This window comes from Python bivittatus, unplaced genomic scaffold, assembly GCF_059951505.1.
Source record: "Python bivittatus isolate LINGU-HERP-01145 unplaced genomic scaffold, Pbiv_v1 ctg000670_np1212, whole genome shotgun sequence".
Lineage (NCBI taxonomy): Eukaryota > Metazoa > Chordata > Lepidosauria > Squamata > Pythonidae > Python > Python bivittatus.
Window position 1 is genome coordinate 8,658,706 of NW_028277094.1, and position 20,162 is coordinate 8,678,867.

General features: G+C 43.9%; 2 protein-coding genes across 7 annotated transcripts in view; one reads left to right on the plus strand and one right to left on the minus strand.

The window, feature by feature from the left end:
* CD99L2 (CD99 molecule like 2) overlaps positions 1-7,905 on the plus strand; it is a 44,419-nt gene extending 36,514 nt beyond the window's left edge. For both annotated transcript variants that reach the window (XM_088151527.1, XM_088151528.1), the window contains 2 exons: positions 1,048-1,113; positions 2,784-7,905. In XM_088151527.1, coding sequence (XP_088007653.1) covers positions 1,048-1,113; positions 2,784-2,851 — 134 coding nt within the window. In that variant the 3' untranslated portion in view covers positions 2,852-7,905. The remainder of the gene's footprint in view (positions 1-1,047; positions 1,114-2,783) is intronic.
* Positions 7,872-20,162, minus strand: part of MTMR1 (myotubularin related protein 1) — a 42,570-nt gene continuing 30,279 nt past the window's right edge. For 4 of the 5 annotated variants that reach the window (XM_088151522.1, XM_088151521.1, XM_088151519.1 and 1 more), the window contains 2 exons: positions 18,136-18,312; positions 7,872-10,498 (listed from right to left, as the gene is read on the minus strand). In XM_088151522.1, coding sequence (XP_088007648.1) covers positions 10,340-10,498; positions 18,136-18,312 — 336 coding nt within the window. In that variant the 3' untranslated portion in view covers positions 7,872-10,339. Of the gene's footprint in view, positions 10,499-15,145; positions 15,550-18,135; positions 18,313-20,162 lie in introns of those variants that run through there. The other variant, XM_088151523.1, reaches the window with a different exon arrangement.

Below are 20,162 nucleotides of genomic sequence, written 5' to 3' on the forward strand. Positions count from 1 at the left end.
TGGATGAAGCTTGTGATAGAAATCGTTTAGGGAAGGTTGGGGCGAGGCTGAGCATCAACTCCTTTTGGCCAGCTGGGCTGATAGTTCCTCAGCATCTGGAGGTCCATGGATTCCTTTCCTGTTTTAGAGTTAAAAGTTGGAGGTTTAAAACACAAATAATGTCAGGGAAGGAGGGCTAAAATGTAGGAGGGCTGTAGCATTAAAATGCTTGTTTGCCTTTTAAAGTCCCAACTCCCATCCGGTTTGTCCTTTAGTCAGATGGAACAAAGGTGCTACCTTTCTTTCTTCAGCTGTCAGATGCTGCAGCTGCTGTTTTTAAGGCTATGCCCATTTAATTTTTGTTTTACCAAATCATGTAGGATGCAGTTATGGCAATGATATTCACAGATCTTTATTGAAATGTGGCAGGCATTTCATTACATTAATTACATTCCTTTGTCACCCACTTGAGCTTCATTTGGGTTAACGACCTACCACGGATGTCATCTATCCAGGATTCCCTTAAAAAAAAAAGAAAGAAAAGAAACCAGAAAACCAGTGGAGGAGTTTGGATTACTTTATCCTAAATATCTGATATGGAAAAATGGGTGCTGTTCAAGGGAAATTGTGCTTGTTTAGTGAACTGACTGCTGGAATTGGAACAAGGATGCTAGTCATTAAAACTTTGCTTAAGCACAGGATTCACTAGGTAAGTCACAATTGGTCCATCTAAAACAGTGTTTTTCAAACTTGGCAACTTTAAGATGCGTGGACTTCAACTCCCAGAATTCTGGAAGTTGAAGTCCACACATCTTTAAAGTTGCCGACTTTGAAAAAACACTGATCTAAAAGGATTGTAATGAGCTTAGAAGTGGAGATTTAATCTTATAAATCAGGGGAAAAAAAGTCTACTTCAGAATTGTTCTGGTGCTATCTTTGCTGTGTCTTTAAGGATGGCACTTGTTACAACGGCCCTCTCGTTGCCTGCGTAAGCTTCAGTCATCCCCCAACAGCTTTGCAAGTTTTAATTTTGGGTGTCAAATCTCTTCCACTCTTTGCTATTTTTAGAGGGTCTGAATGCAGAGTATGTGAAAGGAGAAAACATGGAAGCGGTGGTGACCGAAGAGCCACAAGGTGAGAGAGAGAGTGTGTCCATAAGGGGAAACTGTCACACGGGGACAAATGGTGTCACAGCTTTGGGGTGACAGCCCAGGAGGGGGGCAGTGTTTGAATGAGTGCAGAACTGTAGCATGTATGTAGAACAGTAGCTGTAAGCAGCCTCTTTATTTCCAAATCTATCTCTGGCCCTCACAGATGTCTTAGGGCAGGGTTCTTCAACCTCAGCAACTTAAGATGGGTGGACTTCAACTCCCAGAATTCCCCAGCCAGCCATGCTGGCTGGGGAATTCTGGGAGTTGAAGTCCACCCATCTTAAAGTTGCTGAGGTTGAGGAACCCTGTCTTAGGGGTCCTGAAAAAAGTTTTGAAAAGCACTTTGTTGGAAGCAAGGTCCCAATGGGTTTTTATGCCTTCAGGGAGGCAGTGAAGGACAGGAAGGCCTGGCACGATATGGTTCATGGGGTCACGAAGAGTCGGACACAACTTAACGACTGAACAGCAACAACAACTTGATTTCCCAGGGTGTCCAGCCTCCCCTGCCCCATGCCCCCTTACACATTGTCTAACCTTGCTAAAGACTATGTAAAATCACAAAATTGGAAGGGGACAATCAGTCCAGCTCTCTGTTCATGTTGGAATCTAAACATCTGAGAGGTATGTGGCCTCCAGGTAAATTATATCGCTCACTTGTCACAAAAACAGTCCCTAGGTTCATCTAAATCTCTCCCAGGTATGTCGACGGTGGAAAATAGGAGAAATGATACCAGGTTGGGAGCTGCTGTGTGTCTGTGTAATTCAAATGATCCTGTGAATGTTCTTATGGATAAAAGAAGAATATAACACTCCTTTGGTGATCTAGGAGTATTCATTTCAGGAACATCAGTGGTAGAAAAGTAGAAGTACTTGTTTCCTAGTGATGTGCATCTCATAGACTCATAGGGTTAGAAGAGACCTTAAAAGTCTTCTTACGCAACCCCCTGTCCAGGGCTTGAATCCTCAGACCACCCTAAATGAATGGTGGTCAAAGCTTTGCTTGAAAACCTCCAGTGATGGAGCCCCTACGACTCCAGGAGATACTCTTCAATAGCTCTCATGGTCAGGAAATTCCTCTTTATTTTAAGCTTGGGTCTCCCATGATAGAGCTTCCACCTGTTGGTTTTTGAAGCAAATTGGTTGTTGAATCCCTCTGGAAGCAAGTTAATATAACATGGCAAGCAATTCTTCTGGTACAGATGGAGGTAATCTGGGGCTTGCTACATGCTTGGACTTCAATACCGATTAATGCTAAAGAGCAGAGTAAGCGACTGGGACCATTGTTGGCTAAAACATCTGGGGAGAACTAGGTTACCCGCCCCTGTGCTAGCATCTCACAACTACTCACTACAAGGAAAAATGCTTTTATTGTATGAGTCATCCAGCCAGTCAATTCTACAAATACTTCCTACCTGATTGAGATCATAATAGCACAGACTGGTACGTCTACAGAGGTGTTTATGCTGGCTGGGGAATTCTGGGAGTTGAAGTCCATGCATCTTAAAGTTGTTAAGGTTGAGAAACGCTGATCAACAGCATCCATCAGAACAACTGAAACATGTACAAGGTGGGCTTCTATAGTTGCAGGCAAGCTTATATACTTCATAATTTCTTATAATAGCAGGCTCAACTTTCTCCTCCTTTCTTCCCTAGTGAAATACTCCGTCCTTGAACCACAGACAGCAGAAGCTCCACCACCGCAAGAAAACGCAAAAGTCTGAATCTCGGACGTCTGGCTTAAAAAGAACCGATCGTTGGCAAAAAAATAAAATAAAAAGACACATCACACACGCGCACACACACACACACACGCACACACGCACACACACACACACCCCTCTCACATATTTGTAATTTAGCTTTTACAAACGTTTAATTTGGACCCAAAGCTATTTAAATGTGCATTCCCCTGACTAGGGCAGGCTTCTTATTATTGTGGTAGGCTGTAGACTGGTTGAAAATGTTTTTTCGGGTTTGATTTTCTCGTTTTGTGAAGAGTTGTAGGTTTACATTGCCATGGTCATGTAGGAGCTTTGGTCAGGCTGAATACTAAACGCAAAGGTTCTTCCAAGTGGTGTTTCATAGTAGAGCTAGAGGTGTTCATGAATGACATTTTGATGGGGTGGGGGGAGTGAGACGGCAGCAAAGGTAGCAGTTAACAGGTGTGAGAACAATTGAAGTGCCTGTAAATGACCAATCCAAAGTAGACCGTGTGAAAATGGGGGAACCAGCCCTTTACGAAAAGGGTTTTAGCCAAATTTCAGCCGTTGGCGTACACGTGGAGCTTCCACTGAGAGCAACGTTTGAGGGCCTGGGGATCTCTTTGGAGTAGCTAGATCTCAAGAGGGAACAAGAGCAGTGTGACAGCTCTTAATTGGCCAGGCCAAGAAGAGACCGTTGCCCCATAAAACTGGGTTTTATTTCAGCTATGAACAATCTTCAGTTGTTTTTTGAGGAGGACCAGGGACCTGTGTAAATATGCAGCAGGAGGCTAAAGTAGAACCTGGACCTCGCTTGCTGTGCTGACCACTGAAAAGAGCCCTTTCCATGGGCTGCAGGCTTCACGGTTGCTTGCTCCAACTTTGCAGAGGGCTCAAGAGCTTGAATTTTAAGGACCGCAAGAACAGCTCAAGGGGACGTGCTGCGTGCTGAAGGGTTCCTGGTGGGGTGTGGTGATTCATTAGCACACCTCCCAATTTTGCCCCTGCACTCCAAATAAAACTGAAGTAAGGCATCTGGATAAGTATAGAATTAACGGGCTAGAATCCAGCAAAGGGACAAAGTTTTGGTTTGGGAAATGCAAGCGATGAAGTGTCATGGATGGTATTGATTATATTGAAAGGTTGCACCTCCAGGTTTTCAAGGTCTGGTTTCTCAAACATTCTCCAGCAGATAGCATTTCTGTGCCAGTATTTTACGGCCCATCGTCACATCCCACTAAATTTATACTTCGGGCCTGGTGTTCCCCAAGGTCTCAATCTGAGCTCAGCTGGTTTCTGGACAACCGTGTTTATTCTTTGGCCCAGAGTTTGAAGGTCCGTTTCAAGGAGAGGAGAATAGTGTGGAGCCTGCTTAAATGATATTTAGAGGCTGGGGATTTGTCTGAGCTAGATGGAACCAGACTTCAACGACCCCCTTCTGTACGTGGGAGCGATTTTCCTGTTAGATGGGGGCTGCCCTTCTCTTTGTGCCTCTGGGTGTCTTGGCACATCAGAAAGGCTCGGCTGCTCCTTTTGGAGAAGCCCTGAGAAGGAAGACCGCTTGCGGGGTCTCCTCTGGAGCTGGGCTGCAGGCACAGACGGGTTGTCCTGGGTGGGAATTCTCCTGGTGTCCTGACTCCTGGGATTTTCCCCATTCCCAACAGGGGGTAAGGGACAAGGCAGCTTTGCCATCTGTGGGAAGGTGAGACAATCCCTGGGGGCAGGATGGGATGGCACCCTGTCCATCTCAAACAGCAGCTTGGCTGCTCTTCCCATCGTGCCTCTGAAGTTGCTGGTTGGGCTTTTTTCCCCTTGCCTTGACCAGAAAGCACGAGAGAAGGCTAAGGGTACTGCTAGCTAATGTTCATGCTCTCCCTTTGGTTGGCTGATAGAGGGGAAGGTGAGGACCGCTGCATGGCCTGCAGTGGTGCAAAAATGCTCCTGGAAGGCAGGGATATTCACCAAAGGAGCCCATGTTGCTGCCCATTTTTGCCCTTTCCCCAAACAAACCTTGATCCCTGGTATTTCTTAAATTTAGCTGGATCCCAGTTATTTTTATATGCCAACAGGGGCACCAGAGGATATTAAACAAAGGGACTTTCTAGCCCTGTTTTGGGAGAATGTTTACTACAACTACTACAGGTGTTAGCCCAGAGGAACAGCAGCCAGCCCGGTGCTGTGGAGCTGAGCAAGAAACGAGCGTAAAGGTTGGCCCGTGTTGGTAATTCTTAACCTAAATCCTGTTAGCCGTGCATTTCACCATTGTAGCAAGGTGTACATTTTCACATGCAAGGTTAGGGTATTTATTTTTCTCTTTAGTGCATGTATCGGTCCATAATATGTATTACACGGTGTTGGGAAAAAAATGCAGGTGAAATACCTAATTCAGATTTCATTCACAAACTAATCCTGGGTGATATTTGTAGGGGACTTTTCTGGTAGGAGTGTGAGAATTTGGAAGCTTCGGAGCTTGGGTGTGGGAGGGTCTGCACGGTATGGTGAAAGAAGTCTGGATGGTGGCCACAATACTCAAGAATAGGCAGAGCTTCCAAGCGTGCTGTCATGGCTGCCATATTTACTTTTTTTTGACCACATCTTGTGGACCCACCAGATCAAAGCCCTCATTTGAGTGGGGGAGATTGGCCTGTGGAACTCTCTGTGTAGACGCTGCTGTGCACTGTGGAAGTTTCTGTGTAATATCTTAATACAAGGGGCGCTACCAGCTGTATCTATAGGGGCTTAAGGAAATCACTTGAAATTTTACCCTGAGACCCCCATCTTTATTCATGATGGAGGAGAATCCCACTGATTTCAGTGGAACATCAATATAAGGCAATTAAAAATGTCAGCCCAGAAGTTTGTTGACAACTGTGGGAATTCCTTCTGCTCTGGTTTGGTTTCATAATTTGCAGTTCATAAGCTTTATAAGACCTTTAAACAAGTGTGTATATTTTGGATGTACTAAATTCTCATATTGCTTTATCCCCACCCCACCCCTCATGTACTAATTTTATTGTTGGCTTCTTTGAGACTTAAACCAGGACTTGGGGGCCAAGGGGGGTGAATCAAAGGAGGACTGCAGCTTACTTAAGGAAGCCACTGACTTCTCCTTGGTGGGACTCTGCTATGAAGGACTCACAGTTTGATCAAGAACTACTTAGGAACGTAATTTTGAAGGTTCTCCACGTTTGAGATGGCCTCTAGATACTAGAGAGTAAGGTCTGGTCTCGTGTTTCTGTTTTCTAAATTTTGTAAGGTAGAGAAGTCCAGGTGAACTAAACCATGCAGATGAATTTACACAACGGCCTATTTCCAACTACTGTAGTTCTTTTTTAAAAAAGATAATCAAGTACATCCAACATTAGACTAGGGTATAGTGGTGCATCTTTCGATAAATAGTGGGAAAATGGTGAGTGTTCTTGGACTAGAAATCATTTTCTCACATAGATGAAGTTTCTTTCTTTCTTTTGGCCAATTACGGGGAAATGTTACTGTAGATGTAAATTGTCTGTTTTGTTGTCTTTCTATTACTGTCCTGCCACTGATCTGCATCTTGAAATACTGTGTATTGGAAGAGTTTAAATAACCCGCTACCCACATAGATGTTCGAAAGATGTATGTGTTGCAGATTCTATGAACAAAAAACCCCCAGTGTTACGTTAAGAAAAGCTACCAGGTTTTCAAGATGTGGCAGTTGATGAACCTCTGAGGTACTTCCTTTCCCCAGAGTTTTTTTATATGAATTTGGTAAATGGTTATGCCTTAATGTAAATTTTAGATCATCCAGCAAAAGGGAGGTACTTGTAGAGTACAACTCAACGTGAGGCGCAAAGAGCAACGGTGACTGTTCCTGCCTCCCCAGACCATGATGAACGGTGCAGTCTCCCCCAAAAGACTCTGGTTCTTTATCTGAGCAACTGATGGCCTAGGCAAAGTCTGGCCTCCATGGGGCCCCATCTCCATGCTGCCAAGCCGGAGGCTGAAGGAGTAGCAATGGCTCTATGGGGAAAAGCCAACCCTGTTGCCTTTCAGCCCTCCAGAAATCCTACTGTGGAGCAGGAGAGGTCTACAAACTCTGCTGCCGTTAAAATACCTGAGATTAGAACAGATAAAAACTCCACATCTAGGAACAGCACAACTGAGCCTGAGATTCCGGGCATAGAGGCGGTTTTGTTGACTTGCTAGGGCCATCCTTGGAAAGTGGAGAGATGCCAGGGGCGGACATCGGGGGTCTTTTGCATGCAAAGCATGTGCTCCCTCACTGAACTATGACCTCTCCCCATTGGGGAATTCTGTCCATTGTCTGTATATTCAACCAACAGTATGTTTGGCTTTTTCCTGGCTAACTTCTCTGTAGCAGTGCCAGCTGTGTTGTACAACACCTCTGGGGGGGGGTCCGTTTCCGTTTTTCTACTCTGCTTTTTTATATTCGTAATTAAAACAACCTGTGAGCTGAAACGCCACATATGTAAGTGTAGCCAGATGTTCAGAGCAGGACAAATAACATGCATTAAAAGTCTTCCATCAGGCCAAAGATGTATATATATATAGACCGCATATTGTGCCCTAAATTTATATGCAACACGTGTTCTTGGAAGTTAAAAGGAGACATCTAATTAGAGAAAAAGAAAGGGGTTTCCTGTTATGAGAAGGCTAGGAGAAACTTAGCCACTTCTGCTTTTTAAAGAACTGGCTTGGATTTTACCATTCTGTCCTTCTCGGCTTGCATTTTCGTTTGGCAAACATTTACCAGCGTCAGTTGTCACCTTCTCATGTGACTGGCAGCAAATGATTTTCTCATTGTCCAAGGCTCTGCTGTTGTATAAATTAGCGTTCATCCGAAGGGTAGAACTTAATAGCAGAAAAGGGAGCTAAAGGAAAAAAAAAAAGAAAGAAAAAATGGGAAGAAAAGAATATAAGAGATCAGAGACAACCAATTAAAAGAGGAGATTGTGTCCAAAGAAGTGAAGCTTTTATTTAAGCAATACATACATACCGTTGGCTAATACAGAAATGATCTGTCCCAGTTGAAAATTGTGTATTATGTTTCCCCAAAAAAAAAAAAAAAAAAAAGGCAGACTCATTTTGCTAAAGTGCATATAAGAATTTTGGGGGATGGCTATCCAAACTTGAATGCTGAAGTACAAACTGGAAAAACAATAAATGAAAAAAAGACTTGTACAACAAAATGGTGTGCTTGGGTCCCCTCTGTGGGTGCATTTCACCAGTGCGCAGCCTACTTTCTTGGGTAAAAAAGGATCTCTTCCTGCACTCGCAAGGGATGTTCCTTTTTATTGCAAAACCCTACTTCCATGTTGGAGGGAAGAAACCCCTGTAATAGAGGCGGGGAAAACTTCCTGATGGGGCAACCATTTTTGTATGTTGTCGCTAGTCCAACCTGTCAGTCTCTAAAAGTGAAGTTGCAAGGGGTGTACCTGTGGGGTTTTGACCTGTCTTCTTTGATCACCAGACCTCTGCATTGAATCAGAGATTATGTCTACAGCTTCCCCTGTGAATAAGGCACGTGAGCATGTTGGAGGAATCTTCAGTCCGATGCTTAGTTCATTGCGTGGTCCCCAATACTGAAAGTGAGGATGAGGCGCTGGCAACTCAAAGCCGCATCTTCTCCATCAACCCGCTGACCCGCTTCAAGCTGCATTGCTGGGAGGGAGGTGGGTCTGTTGTCCTCTCCTTCTTCCCCATCAGTACAGGGAGTCCCCAGTTTAAGAACGAGTTCCGTTCCAAGGTCTGTCCTTAAGTTGAATTTGTATGTAAGCTGGAACAGCATTACTGCATAATACTGTATAAGTAGTATTGTGTAATGAACTTGAACCATTGTGTATTTAACTCAAATTTTGCTACAATAGGTTCCGTTCTTAACTATGGGTCGTCCATAAACTAGGCATTCTTAACCCAGAGACTACCTGTACAGGCATGAAAGATGGGTCAGAGTCAAGATCTCTTCATGGCAAGGATGAGAAACCTGTGCCAGATAAATTGGGAAGGGGGGGATTTCACTGTGTATATTCGCCAAGTGGGTGAGGATAGATTTTCCCATTTGGGGAGGGGGAATGGGAGGGAGTTCTCTTTAAAAGTTTTCTTCATTCAAAATGACAGAAACCAGACAGATTTTTCATAAGCGTGCCACCAAATTTCAGCAGTGTCGCCAGAAATACGTTCAGTTTGGGATCACGGGTGGCCAGCGCAAACCATGCATTTTATAGCAGTTCTAACCAGCTTTCTTGGCCAAGGAAGTCCAGGTTGGGGACAGTACCACCATCAATACTTCCCCCCCAACTCCCCCAGTGATGGTTTTGTTGGGTATGCTTTGAGACAGAAGTGAACAGCTGGGCAACATGTATGAAAGGTAGCCTTGACTAACCAAGCCACTGCTTGTGACTCACCTTGCTCAGCTCTAAGATTGTCACAGACGCCCACTGTCTGTCACTAATGGCAGCCATGCTCTTTTTAGGAGAGGAATAAATTGCGTTGCTCAGGAGAAAAGACAGAAAAACACAGCAGCTTTTACCGTCTCAAAGCACCCTCCCACCCGCAAAAAAAAAAAAAAAATCAACTTGTGTAAGAACTTTTTATTTAGCTCCTTTGTTACAATTTTGCTATCTTTTCTAACCATTTGAAATAGCTTCTGTTCACATTGAAGATAGTTTGGCTTTGCACAGACTCCTTTGCAGTCACGAGAGAGAGAGAGCGAGCTCTTGGGTACATAGATTATTAACAAAGTATGTCCACCTGCGATTCACCTATTTAGATGCCTAGGGAAGGTGTAAAGACCATTCAAAACTAAAAAATACTCTGGAAAACAATGAAATAACTGAGTCAGTTCCATATTTCTGTTTCATTTGGACAAAAGTGAGCAGTAACTACAGAAAACGTGCAAAAAATAGTATTCAACAATCCACGGATTCAAAGATTACTTTTACAACCAGCAGGTGTGTCTCAGAAGTAACAAATCCTGCTCATTGCTTTTTAGCATCTTCATTCAAAATATACAACTGCTATAGTAATAAAAAATCCATTTCAAAGTGCATCAGGTCATCTACAACTGTTCCCAGAAATACAATGTTTGCTGGGGCTTTCTTCCCCCTCTTCTAAGGAAAAAAGGGGGGGAAATCCCATGTATTTAGTACCAAGGAAACCAGATAGATTTCCCTTTTTAGAAATCAAGCCCACTTGATATGATGTCTCGCTGGGAGATGACACTGCAATACGTTTGCCACATTGCTTGCCCAACAAAGAGATCCCTCGTTTTGCTGCAAGTTGCAAAAAGTAAGGGTTTGGCTATAAACTCAATTATCAACATCAAAAAATATTAAGAAAGATACTAGCAACCACCACTCTACCGCTTGATACTGCAAGAAAATAGTTTTGGCCTTACTGTAACAGACCCCAAGGAAAGGTGATGCCCCCCTCCCCCCAATAACACCGGGGGGGGGGTGTTTCTGGCAGCAGATACACGTCTGTAGTCAACCTCGTGGCCTTGCTGGCAGGTCAGACTGAAGTGTGGACTGGGGTGACTGCAGGAGAAGACCCTCGCTCGGATGAAGACGAGATGGAGCGTGTGGCTGCTTCCCGCTGAAGCTCTTCCACCCTCTTCTGCAGTTCTCCTCGGATGGCAAGGAGTTCTTTCAGATTCTGATGAACGGGCATCTGTTGGAATTTAGTACAGGGTTAGGTTTCCTTGGAAAGCCACTGTTTAAAAAAACTTCCAACGGTTCATCCTTTTGAGTAAGAGTTATTTTAACCTTTCCGTTAAAAAAAAACAAACCCACACATGGGATGGCTTGTAATGGAAGAACAGGTATTAAAAGTAAAATGCAGAACAAGCTAAAATAAAAAGATGCGAGGTGCAGACCTACAGTGACCTAACTGAAAATTAAAACGGAAACGTAGCCACCCAAATTATTGCTGGAGATTTTTTTTTTTTTTTTAAATCTTTCCATTAATGGCCAAAGGCCTGTGGAGAGGGAACTTGTGGGATTCTCCTTGCCAGGAGTTGCCAAAGCCAGGCACAGCCCCCCCCCCGCCCCCCCCAGTTTCTAGCTGAAGTTAATAGGATAAAAAGAAAAACCCTCAACAAAACGATCTGCAAGAAAACACTGTTTTAATCAAATAGTTGGGAACATGGATGTTTCCAGACCAACGTGCTGGCAATCAAAAGACTGTAATGATTCCACCTTCCACTCTTCAGAAGATTACCCGTGACATGAAAACCAGTGACAGCCTCAGTGGGAAAATGCAACGTGCTTCTGTGTGGAAGACTGCGCTGTCCAGGCTTCCATTAAAATGGGCCTTGGAAGCATCGCTGTAAGCTATCTAAAAAGATAATCCAAATAGGGTTTTAAAAAGCCTATTTTCTACTAGCTTGGCCTACTTAGCAGGGCCAGGGACCTCGAGAACAACCAGCAAGCCTCCAGTTTTGGAACTTCAAGCCTTCTTCCGCAAAGGAGCAAGCGGTTGCCGTTCACCGCTGGAAGACGGCCGGAAGAACACGCGGCCGGGAGAAAGTTGCACCAAGTTCTGTTGCGAGAAGCTTTGGCAAAGCGGCTTTCCTGAAACGGGTCTATCATTTTTCTCCTGGTGAGTGAGGGGCCTTGTGGCAGCCGCGGGGTCTATTGCTAAGCAACATGGTGGAAATCTTACACGTTTTCAGCTCTGCAGCTGAACACCCCCAGAATGGAGAGCGAAGCTGTCCTACACCTGGGCAGTGTTTTCATGTTCTGCAGACAGCCATTGTCCTAGAGGCGGCCAACGAAGCAGGCAGATTTCTATCTCGCGGAGAAATCTTTAGTTTTGGGGGGAGGGTGTGTGTGTGTGTGCGCGCGCGCGCGTGCGCCATTTTACTTAATCCTAACTAGAAAGTTGATGAGGCTATCTTTTAACGACTCTGGCAGCCCCCACCCCAAAAGAGAGAAAAGTTCATCTCCACTTGGTGTCTGCAAATCAACTTTGTTCCAGAAGTGTCGCTATCTCTATAGCAGAGTTTCTCAACCTTGGCGACTTGAAGACGTGTGGACTTCAACTCCCAGAATTCCCCAGCCAGCATTCCCCAGCATGGCTGGCTGGGGAATTCTGGGAGTTGAAGTCCACACGTCTTCAAGTCGCCAAGGTTGAGAAACCCTGCTCTAAAGCGTTACAATAAACACCGAAAGGCCTTGCTTATTTAGAAGAAAAAAGATCACAGGGGAAGAGGGGGAAGGTTAACCCCCAGCTGCAAAGTAGAAACTCTACCTTCCAGGCGGCCTGATTTATGACCAACTCAGAGTGACAGAAGTTTGATCTTCTGGACAGATGAACCCTTCCTATCTGCTGCCAGGACATCTGGTGGCCATTTGGGGAGTTGTGGACCCCAAGACCTCTGAAGGGCACCTGATTGCAGAGGACTGACCTAGTTATTGTTAAGAAGGTGTGTATTCAGCTTTCTATGTCATAATTTTGCTCCTGCGTGGAGTCGTAGCTACTGAAAATGCACACAAGTGTTGGAAAGAAGGTTGTGTGTGTGTGTGTGTGTGTGTGTGTGTGTTGGGAGGGTTATTGCCACAGATGGGCAGTGGGCTGAGTGGCTACATTCACATACTACATTTAATCGGGTTGCTGAATTTACCTGTTTTCTGGGAGCGTACAATACACTGCACCATAGATTAACTGAAGGAGTTGGGTTGGGGATACACACTAAGCTACACATTCCCCCCCCCCAAAAAAACTAAGCTCAAATTTAGCATGTTGTGGAAATGCTTCTATTAGGACTTTATCAGACTTGGTTAGACATGTATGAATCAAAATCTGCGAATTACGGTGGTTTAAGATGCTTCAAATCTACCAGAGAGAAAAGGCATTTGTACTGAATTTGGCTGGTGAACACAGCGATTCCATTTCAGGATTTATTAGGTGCTTAATTACGAGGGCTTCTATTACTCCCCCAGCACGGCTAATTATAAGAACCTAACCTGTAGATCACAAGTAGAAGGTTACATGGCAGCCCGGTGGGCCGGATGGCAATATAAAAATCATGCGCAGAGGCTACATTTTGCTAACGCAGCTTCTGTCTCGCAACTCATGCGAGCTCAAAACCGCAACCATTTAACGGGGATTTTCTTTCAACACATCTGGAGAGGGAGATGGCATCTATTTTCCTCCACTCTTTCAGCACTGTGTGGTACATCGGGGTAACAATATTCACACTCACAAGGAGAAGCATAAAAGACAGTATAACCACCACTCACTTCAGGCACGGCTTGTTCTAAACTGTATGGAACCGAACTATATACTCTTCTGCCTCCCTTTACTAGCTCAAGGACACCCATTCAAACGAAAATTGTTCTGCAATGAATGTGTCTCTTCTGTAGGGCCTTAAAAAATTTTTTTCCCACTAGGAAGAAAAGCATCTGTAGAATGAAATGACTATTTTAACCCCACTCCTTGATTCTACAAGATGATTCCACCCTCGTTCTTGCTGCTAGAATAATACAACAGAACAGAACTAGGCACTCAACGATCACCCACCTCCTCAAGGGAGAAAGATAATGGGTGTTCTCTGCCTTCTGGAAGGCTGACCATGGCTATTCCCCGCTTTGGCACAGGTTTTGGAAGGCATGCAAGATTGTGTACTGCAGTGGGACGAGATCAAATACCAATGTGCTTATATGACTCACCAACATCCATATTGAGAGTGATCTACAGTACCTATCGTGGACAGAAATTTCTCCAGGGAAGCCTCCATTTTTACAACAGATAGCAGCCCGGGTTGCCTGGCTGAAGATGTGTTTCTTTCATGTGTTTAATTAGTCCCCCATTAGAGGGATATGGGCAGGGATAAATTTAATAATAAATAAATAAAAAATAAATACATTTGGCAAGTGGCAAAACTCAAGTTTAACCTTGGAGGCACCAGGTTGGGGAGGTGGGGGGAGGCTGCTCTGACAGAGTGGCTTTTAATCTCTTAGCAATTGTAACCACCCATTTCCAGAGTCAGTCCGAAGATGGTTTTTAAAATCAGGAGCCTGCAAAAATACTCCAGAGAAATGCACACTGGGCTCAAATGGGATAAAACTGCCCAAAGGTTATGGGCTCATGAGGCTGAGAAGCCACAGGGAAAAATGAGAAGGGGCAGAGAAATTTGTAGGGGCCCAGGGCCCCACGGTCACAATGGGAGGGAAAAAATCAGTTCAGCATAACTGAAAATAAGAAAACCACCTTGTTTTATGCATGGGAAAAAATGACATACAAACTGTGCACTGCTGTTGTGAGTGAAGCAGGGTGCTTTGATCTCTCTAGGCAGCACTGCAGCTATTTAATCCCACAGATGTACAAAGAGGGGAGCTTAGCTGTCCTAGGCAATCTGATGCATGTTTTCTCTCCAGTTAACCTTCACGAGAGCTTATTCCCAGGTAAGCTTGCAGAGGACAGGAAAGCCGCCTTCCTCAAATCAGTTTCTAGTTTTGGAGGGTCATTCCAGCAAGGAATGGCTTCTGGCGTTTTGAAATGCAACAGTGAATTACTGGAACTGAACACTCCTTTAAGCAGGATGCTGATGAACACAAGGGTTCTTCTTCAGGACTGTGCATGGCCTTTTCATGGGCTTGGTTCCCCCAAGAGAATGTTCAGGTGCATTACTCCACTTCACCTGTCTGCAACAGCCATAACAAGATCTGGGCACTGCCAACCTTGTGCAATGTCCACGGAGCTGTGGGGCACATTCCCATGAGGTCCTTCAGGAACTTCTTCTCAGCTTACCTCAAAGTATTCAAGGGTGAAAACTGAGATGGAGCCCCAGTTCCTGTGATGAATATTGTAAAATGCAGGACACCCCCATGTGCAAACACCCTAGGTCTGTTGGCAGTAAGACAGCATTCCTTCATGGTTTGCTTCGGGAAGAACAAGCAGATCTGGGGTTTACCACCAAAACTTGGCTGGGTGAGGAATGGGATCTTCCCCACTCTGAGATCTATTTTTATTTCAGGAGCCATCAGAGATGGCTTTAATATTTACATGAATATGTAAATGAATGTATGTAATGATATGTAAATGATAATGAAATGTTGACTACAGTATCTGTTTATACTTTGGCACCAAACATTTGCGACTAGGGGGGTTTTAAAGCAGTTTGCTGCTTTACTTATTATTATGGTTTCATTTCAAATGTAAGCATACATTTGTGTGGGTTCTTTCCTACCCAAAATCTTTTTCTCTGCGAGGCTATATTCCCAGCAGTCTTGATAAAACATTTCCTTCCCAAATTGTGGTTTCCGCAAAACCAGCTGCAAATGGGACCCGATACATCTGATGTAAGGAATAGGATGCCTGTGTCAAAATTCCTCACCAGAATGGCATATTCATTAGTCGACAGCAGACTTATAGTTGCTGATCAGAGCATCGAGAACATGCTCTCTCATCTAATCACAGCATACGTTTCCTGCAATTTCACATGTTTTTTTAGCAAGCTGGTTTCCAAAAGCATCCACTCTGAGAAGCTGAACATGGTTTACTCATAGGACACGTTAAGGGATTCTAGAGAGAGGCTGAGACACCGTTTACTAGCTCCTGTAAAAGGGAGGTCTGCTTTTAGCAAAGGAAACTAGAGTCAGCACAAACGGATAATCCGAGCTGGCAATCAAATGCACTTCCTAATAGGTCCTAGGAGGCATTTAGTGATTATGCGTCTTCTGCACCCAAAATGTCTTTCTCGTGCGGCAACACAAAACCTAAAGGTAAGAGACAGAATGCAAACTGCTAATGATTTGAATCTTGAAATCTGGCTACTGAAAAAGCTTCGTAAGGGGAAAGGGAATTCCCTAGATATCTAGCCTTATTAAGCATGTGCAGTAGATCTGAACTTCTAATCAGGTAATACATAGGTTCTCATTCCAAAGACAAAGAGCACATGGCACTAGAAATTATGTGGGCCGTCAAGCTGAAAAAATGAGAGATCCTGTAAATTAAATGTGACCAGGTGAAGAAAATCTTGCACCATCTACAGGTTTGGGCTCTCTGCTAGGTGGGAGAAGGCCCTGTCCTGTGGGGCTGCCAGGCCCTGCAATGCTTTCCAAATATTTAGGGAAATGGCCAAGGTTTTAACAGTTAATTGATTTTAACAGAACTTTCATTTTGATTTTAGTTGTACTGATTTGACTCTCATGTTTTATATTTTGTTTTATGGATGTAAGCTGCCCCTTTGCTTATATAAGCAGAACAGCAGGGCATACATTTAATAATAGAGAATAAATATATTTGTGGAGTCCTTGGGGCTCTCTGAGCTTGGTTGTTTGCTTGCAGATGTTTCATTACTCAACTTAGGAACATCATCAGGGCGAGAGAGGGTGGGGTTTGCTCTCTGTTTATGTACAGTAGCTTGCCCTGCCAGTGTTGGTGGGGGTGTGGTTTTCTCCTTGCTAGTTCCTTGATTAGGGCATTGTTTTCTGCTTCAGTGTTAATCCCTGCTTATCTTGGCGTTGGCTGCTGGAGAGGATGTGTCATCTACAACATACAGTGTAAGGACTATAACAGGACTATGTAGGATAGACGGGCAGAAGACTAGCAGAGCACATCCATGAACGCCAGCTAACAGTCAGAAGACACAATGAAAACTTGTTAATCTCACAACTCATGGACAGCCTCAACCACAGTCTTTACTGGGAAACTGTGAGCATCCTAGACTAAGCTAAATCCAAAAACACTAGGAAATTCCTGGAAGCCTGGCATTCAGACAAATCAGCCATCAATAGACACATAGAGATAAACCACATTGACACACCATTCAAGAGACAATAAAAAAAGCTAAGAAGGAAACAAAAAGACCAGAACACATCCACTCCAGCAATCAACACCCAGATAAGCAGGGATGAACACCAGACAAACAATCAAGCAGAAAACAATAGCCTAATCTAGGAACTACCAAGGAGAAAACCACCCCCCCCCCCAACACCGGCAGGGCTAGCTACTGCATATAAACAGGGAGCAAATCTCATACTCACTCGCACTGAAGGTGTTACCTAGTTGGGTAATGAAACATCTACAGTCAAACCACCAAGCTCAGAGAGCACCAAGGACTCCACAGTTCAACCCTGAGCTACAGATATTCTCTTCTATTGAAATAAATATATTGGTTTTGTTGTCAGTTTTGTCAAACAATGGCCTATTCTAATGGATTAGACGATGAGAGTGCAGTTTTAACAGTATTTTTATCACCAAGTGGAGCACCACAGCATTACCGTAGCCTGACTTGATTTCTGAAGGAAGAGGGTCTAGAAACACACCCAGCTGCAGAGTGAACAGGTGGAAGATCTCATAATCAGATTTCAGCGTAAATAAAGCAGCAAGGCAGTCAGAAATTCAAAACAGAAAATAAGACAGGCGCAAGTACCATCCATTAAAAAAAAAATACCCTCACCACAGAAAGAACTTCCAAGTTATCACAAATGAAGCCATAATTAACTTTTTTTTTTTTTTTGGTGCCTTTGAGTCAGTGTTGACTTCTGGCAACTGCCTGCATATGTCCCCACAGTTTTCTTGGCAACATTTTTGGAAGTGGTTTGCCATTGCCTCCTTCCTAGGGCTGAGAGAGAGGGACTGGCCCAAGGTCACCCAGCTGGCTTTGTGCCCAAGGGGTGGGCTAGAACTCATGGTCTCTGTATCTAGCCTGGTGCCTTAACCACTACCCCAGATTGGCTCTCTTCATAATGAACTACCAAGGGAACATATATACTGTATATATATATATATGCAATATGTATATATATAATGAACTACCAAGGGACTATACACACACACACACACACACACACACACACACAATATGCAAAGTTCCTCCTCTGGGTGGCTCCTACTTTGCTGAACCCCTTTTTTCTCCTTTGAGAAATATACTCTGTTCCTTCCCCCATATTTTTGTGAACAAATGGCCAGTGTCAGCCTATAATGGGCTCTGGAGACACTTGAAGGCAGTGTCTAAATGTCTCCAATGTCCTTCCGATCCTCTGAAAGACCTAACTTAGTAAGTCCTCTAGGTCTTCCAGAGGACCTAGGCTGGTGGGGGAGAGTGCCAGAGTTATGACTTCTATCTGTAGTTTTTGGCAACAATGACACAGTGAATATATTGTGAGCTGTTCCAAGAGGAAAGGGAGAAAAAGGAAGTCCAGCAGCTCCAATCCCCTGTCCATCACACCTTTGATTACTTTTATGATATAGTCAGAGCTTTGAACACTTCTAGTCCAGGATGACATTTTTCTATCATTTATTTTTAAATTTTTAATTTGCAAAATGCATACAAACAACAGGACACACGCAAAGCCTACCTGAGGTCTCATTCGGGGGTTCCAACGTACATAGTAGTTTACCCACAATTCCAAATGACTTAGACTGGCTACAGGATACAGAACGTGGTTTTTGTAGTTGACGTAAAAAGGGTTACTGAATTCCTCAACCTGGCTATTAATGTAGGACCACAAAGAGACGGTCTTGGTACTTATTTCCTAAAGAAAACAAACAAGGTTATGAAAAAAGCGTACTTGCAAAAAATTATACTGCATTATAACTCAGAGGGTTGGTCTGCTCCCTTTTCCTGGAAGGGTTCATGCAGGCACCAGATGGGCATTTTTAAAGGGCTATTTCAGTTGGGATTCTTGCCCTGAACAAGGGGCTCAAATGAATGGCTTAAATGACCACTCCCAGTTCTGTGATCTAATACACCAATCCTGGAGCTATTTCTACCTCTACTTCTCAGCTGAGGAATCCCCACGGGTCCTTTTCTTAAGCTCTCATTGGAGAAGAGCTCAGAGACAACTCCTTGGATGAGACTGGCTGGCATGGCTGTTACCACCTGAATGCTCTTCCAAATGCCCTGCTCTGCAAAATGGCATGAGAATATTCTCAACTGTTACTTGTGGTTCTTGGGTCAGGAGAAAGCGAGCAAGCGTTATTTTAGAATACTGAGCAACAGTCGTGACTGATTTTTTTTTTAAGTTAACTTTTATTGGGTAATTTATCCATTAAAATTTAGGCACGTTTGGCAAATAATGAACTTGGAGTGGCCGTGATGCTTGTCACAGTGAATGGCACCAGTTGGGGGGGGGGAGGGAAATAACATTGAAAGCGACAAAATCAAATTGGATGTCAGTAAACACCACAATATGGAATCAGTGAAGTGGTACTATAGAAAAAGGTATCCTTATACCTATAACCTAAATATTATGGTTATAATTAAATGGCCACGTTTAACAGGGTTGTTAAAATTCTAAGTCAAACCCAATCTCCACTATAAAGCCATTATTAAATCAAGGTTGCAGAATCAGAATTCCTATCAGCTTCCTCTTGCAATTTTATACTCCTCCAGTGCTATAAAGCATCTGTTTCCACTACAGTTGTCTCTTAAATTGCATTTTCTTTTTCCTTCCTTCCTTCCTTCCTTCCTTCCTTCCTTCCTTCCTTCCTTCCTTCCTTCCTTCCTTCCTTCCTTCCTTCCTTCCTTCCTTCCTTTTTTTTTTTTTTTAAAGAGGGAGCTGCATTAGATTATCCATTCATGAGAGGGAGCTGGCTGATAGGCACCTTATTTTGGTGAGGATGTGTAGTTCAGCTCCATCTTGTGGTGCAGCTACGCAATTTGGCTGGGCTCATTCAAACATGAAAGCAGAGAGATTTCAGAGCGACACCGCCTCCTCGCAAAGTTGCTTGCTGGGAGAAACGCTACCTTCAGACGGCTTTTGCCACATCCCAAGTCAGCGGTGACTCAAAATGTACTGCCTACAGCAGTGTTGTCCAAACTTGGTCACTTTAAGATGAGTGGACTTCAACTCCCAGAATTCCCCAGCCAGCCATGCTGGCTAGGGAATTCTGGGAGTTGAAGTCCACTCATCTTAAAGTGGCCTAGTTTGGACATCATTGGCCTACAGCCTTTGTTCAACTCTGAGGCTGTGTGATCCAAGCAACAGGTCAATCTACCATGGAATATATACAACCCCTTTATACTCAGGGCAATTTGTCCATCTGGACCAGTTGATCATTTTAGGTGGGCAGTCATTTGGTAGCACTTGGCATCGTAGGGGAAGAAATCTAGAGCTGGAGGGTGAAGATAATGAGGCAAAAAGGGAGGTTTTGTCAAACGTGGACAAGGCCAGTTTCCTGGTGTTACTGTTGTTTTCCTCTTAGGAGAAGGTGCAGCTTTAGCTACATTAGCCTTTAGTTGAACTTATACTACTTTTTTCCACATGTCTCTCTTCTCATAAAAGCAGGGAATGGCAAGTTTTTTCAAGTGTATCCAGAGAGGTTCTCAGGTTGCCCATGCCTGGGCAAATGGAATATTCTTTACCCTGATGGGCACCAGTTC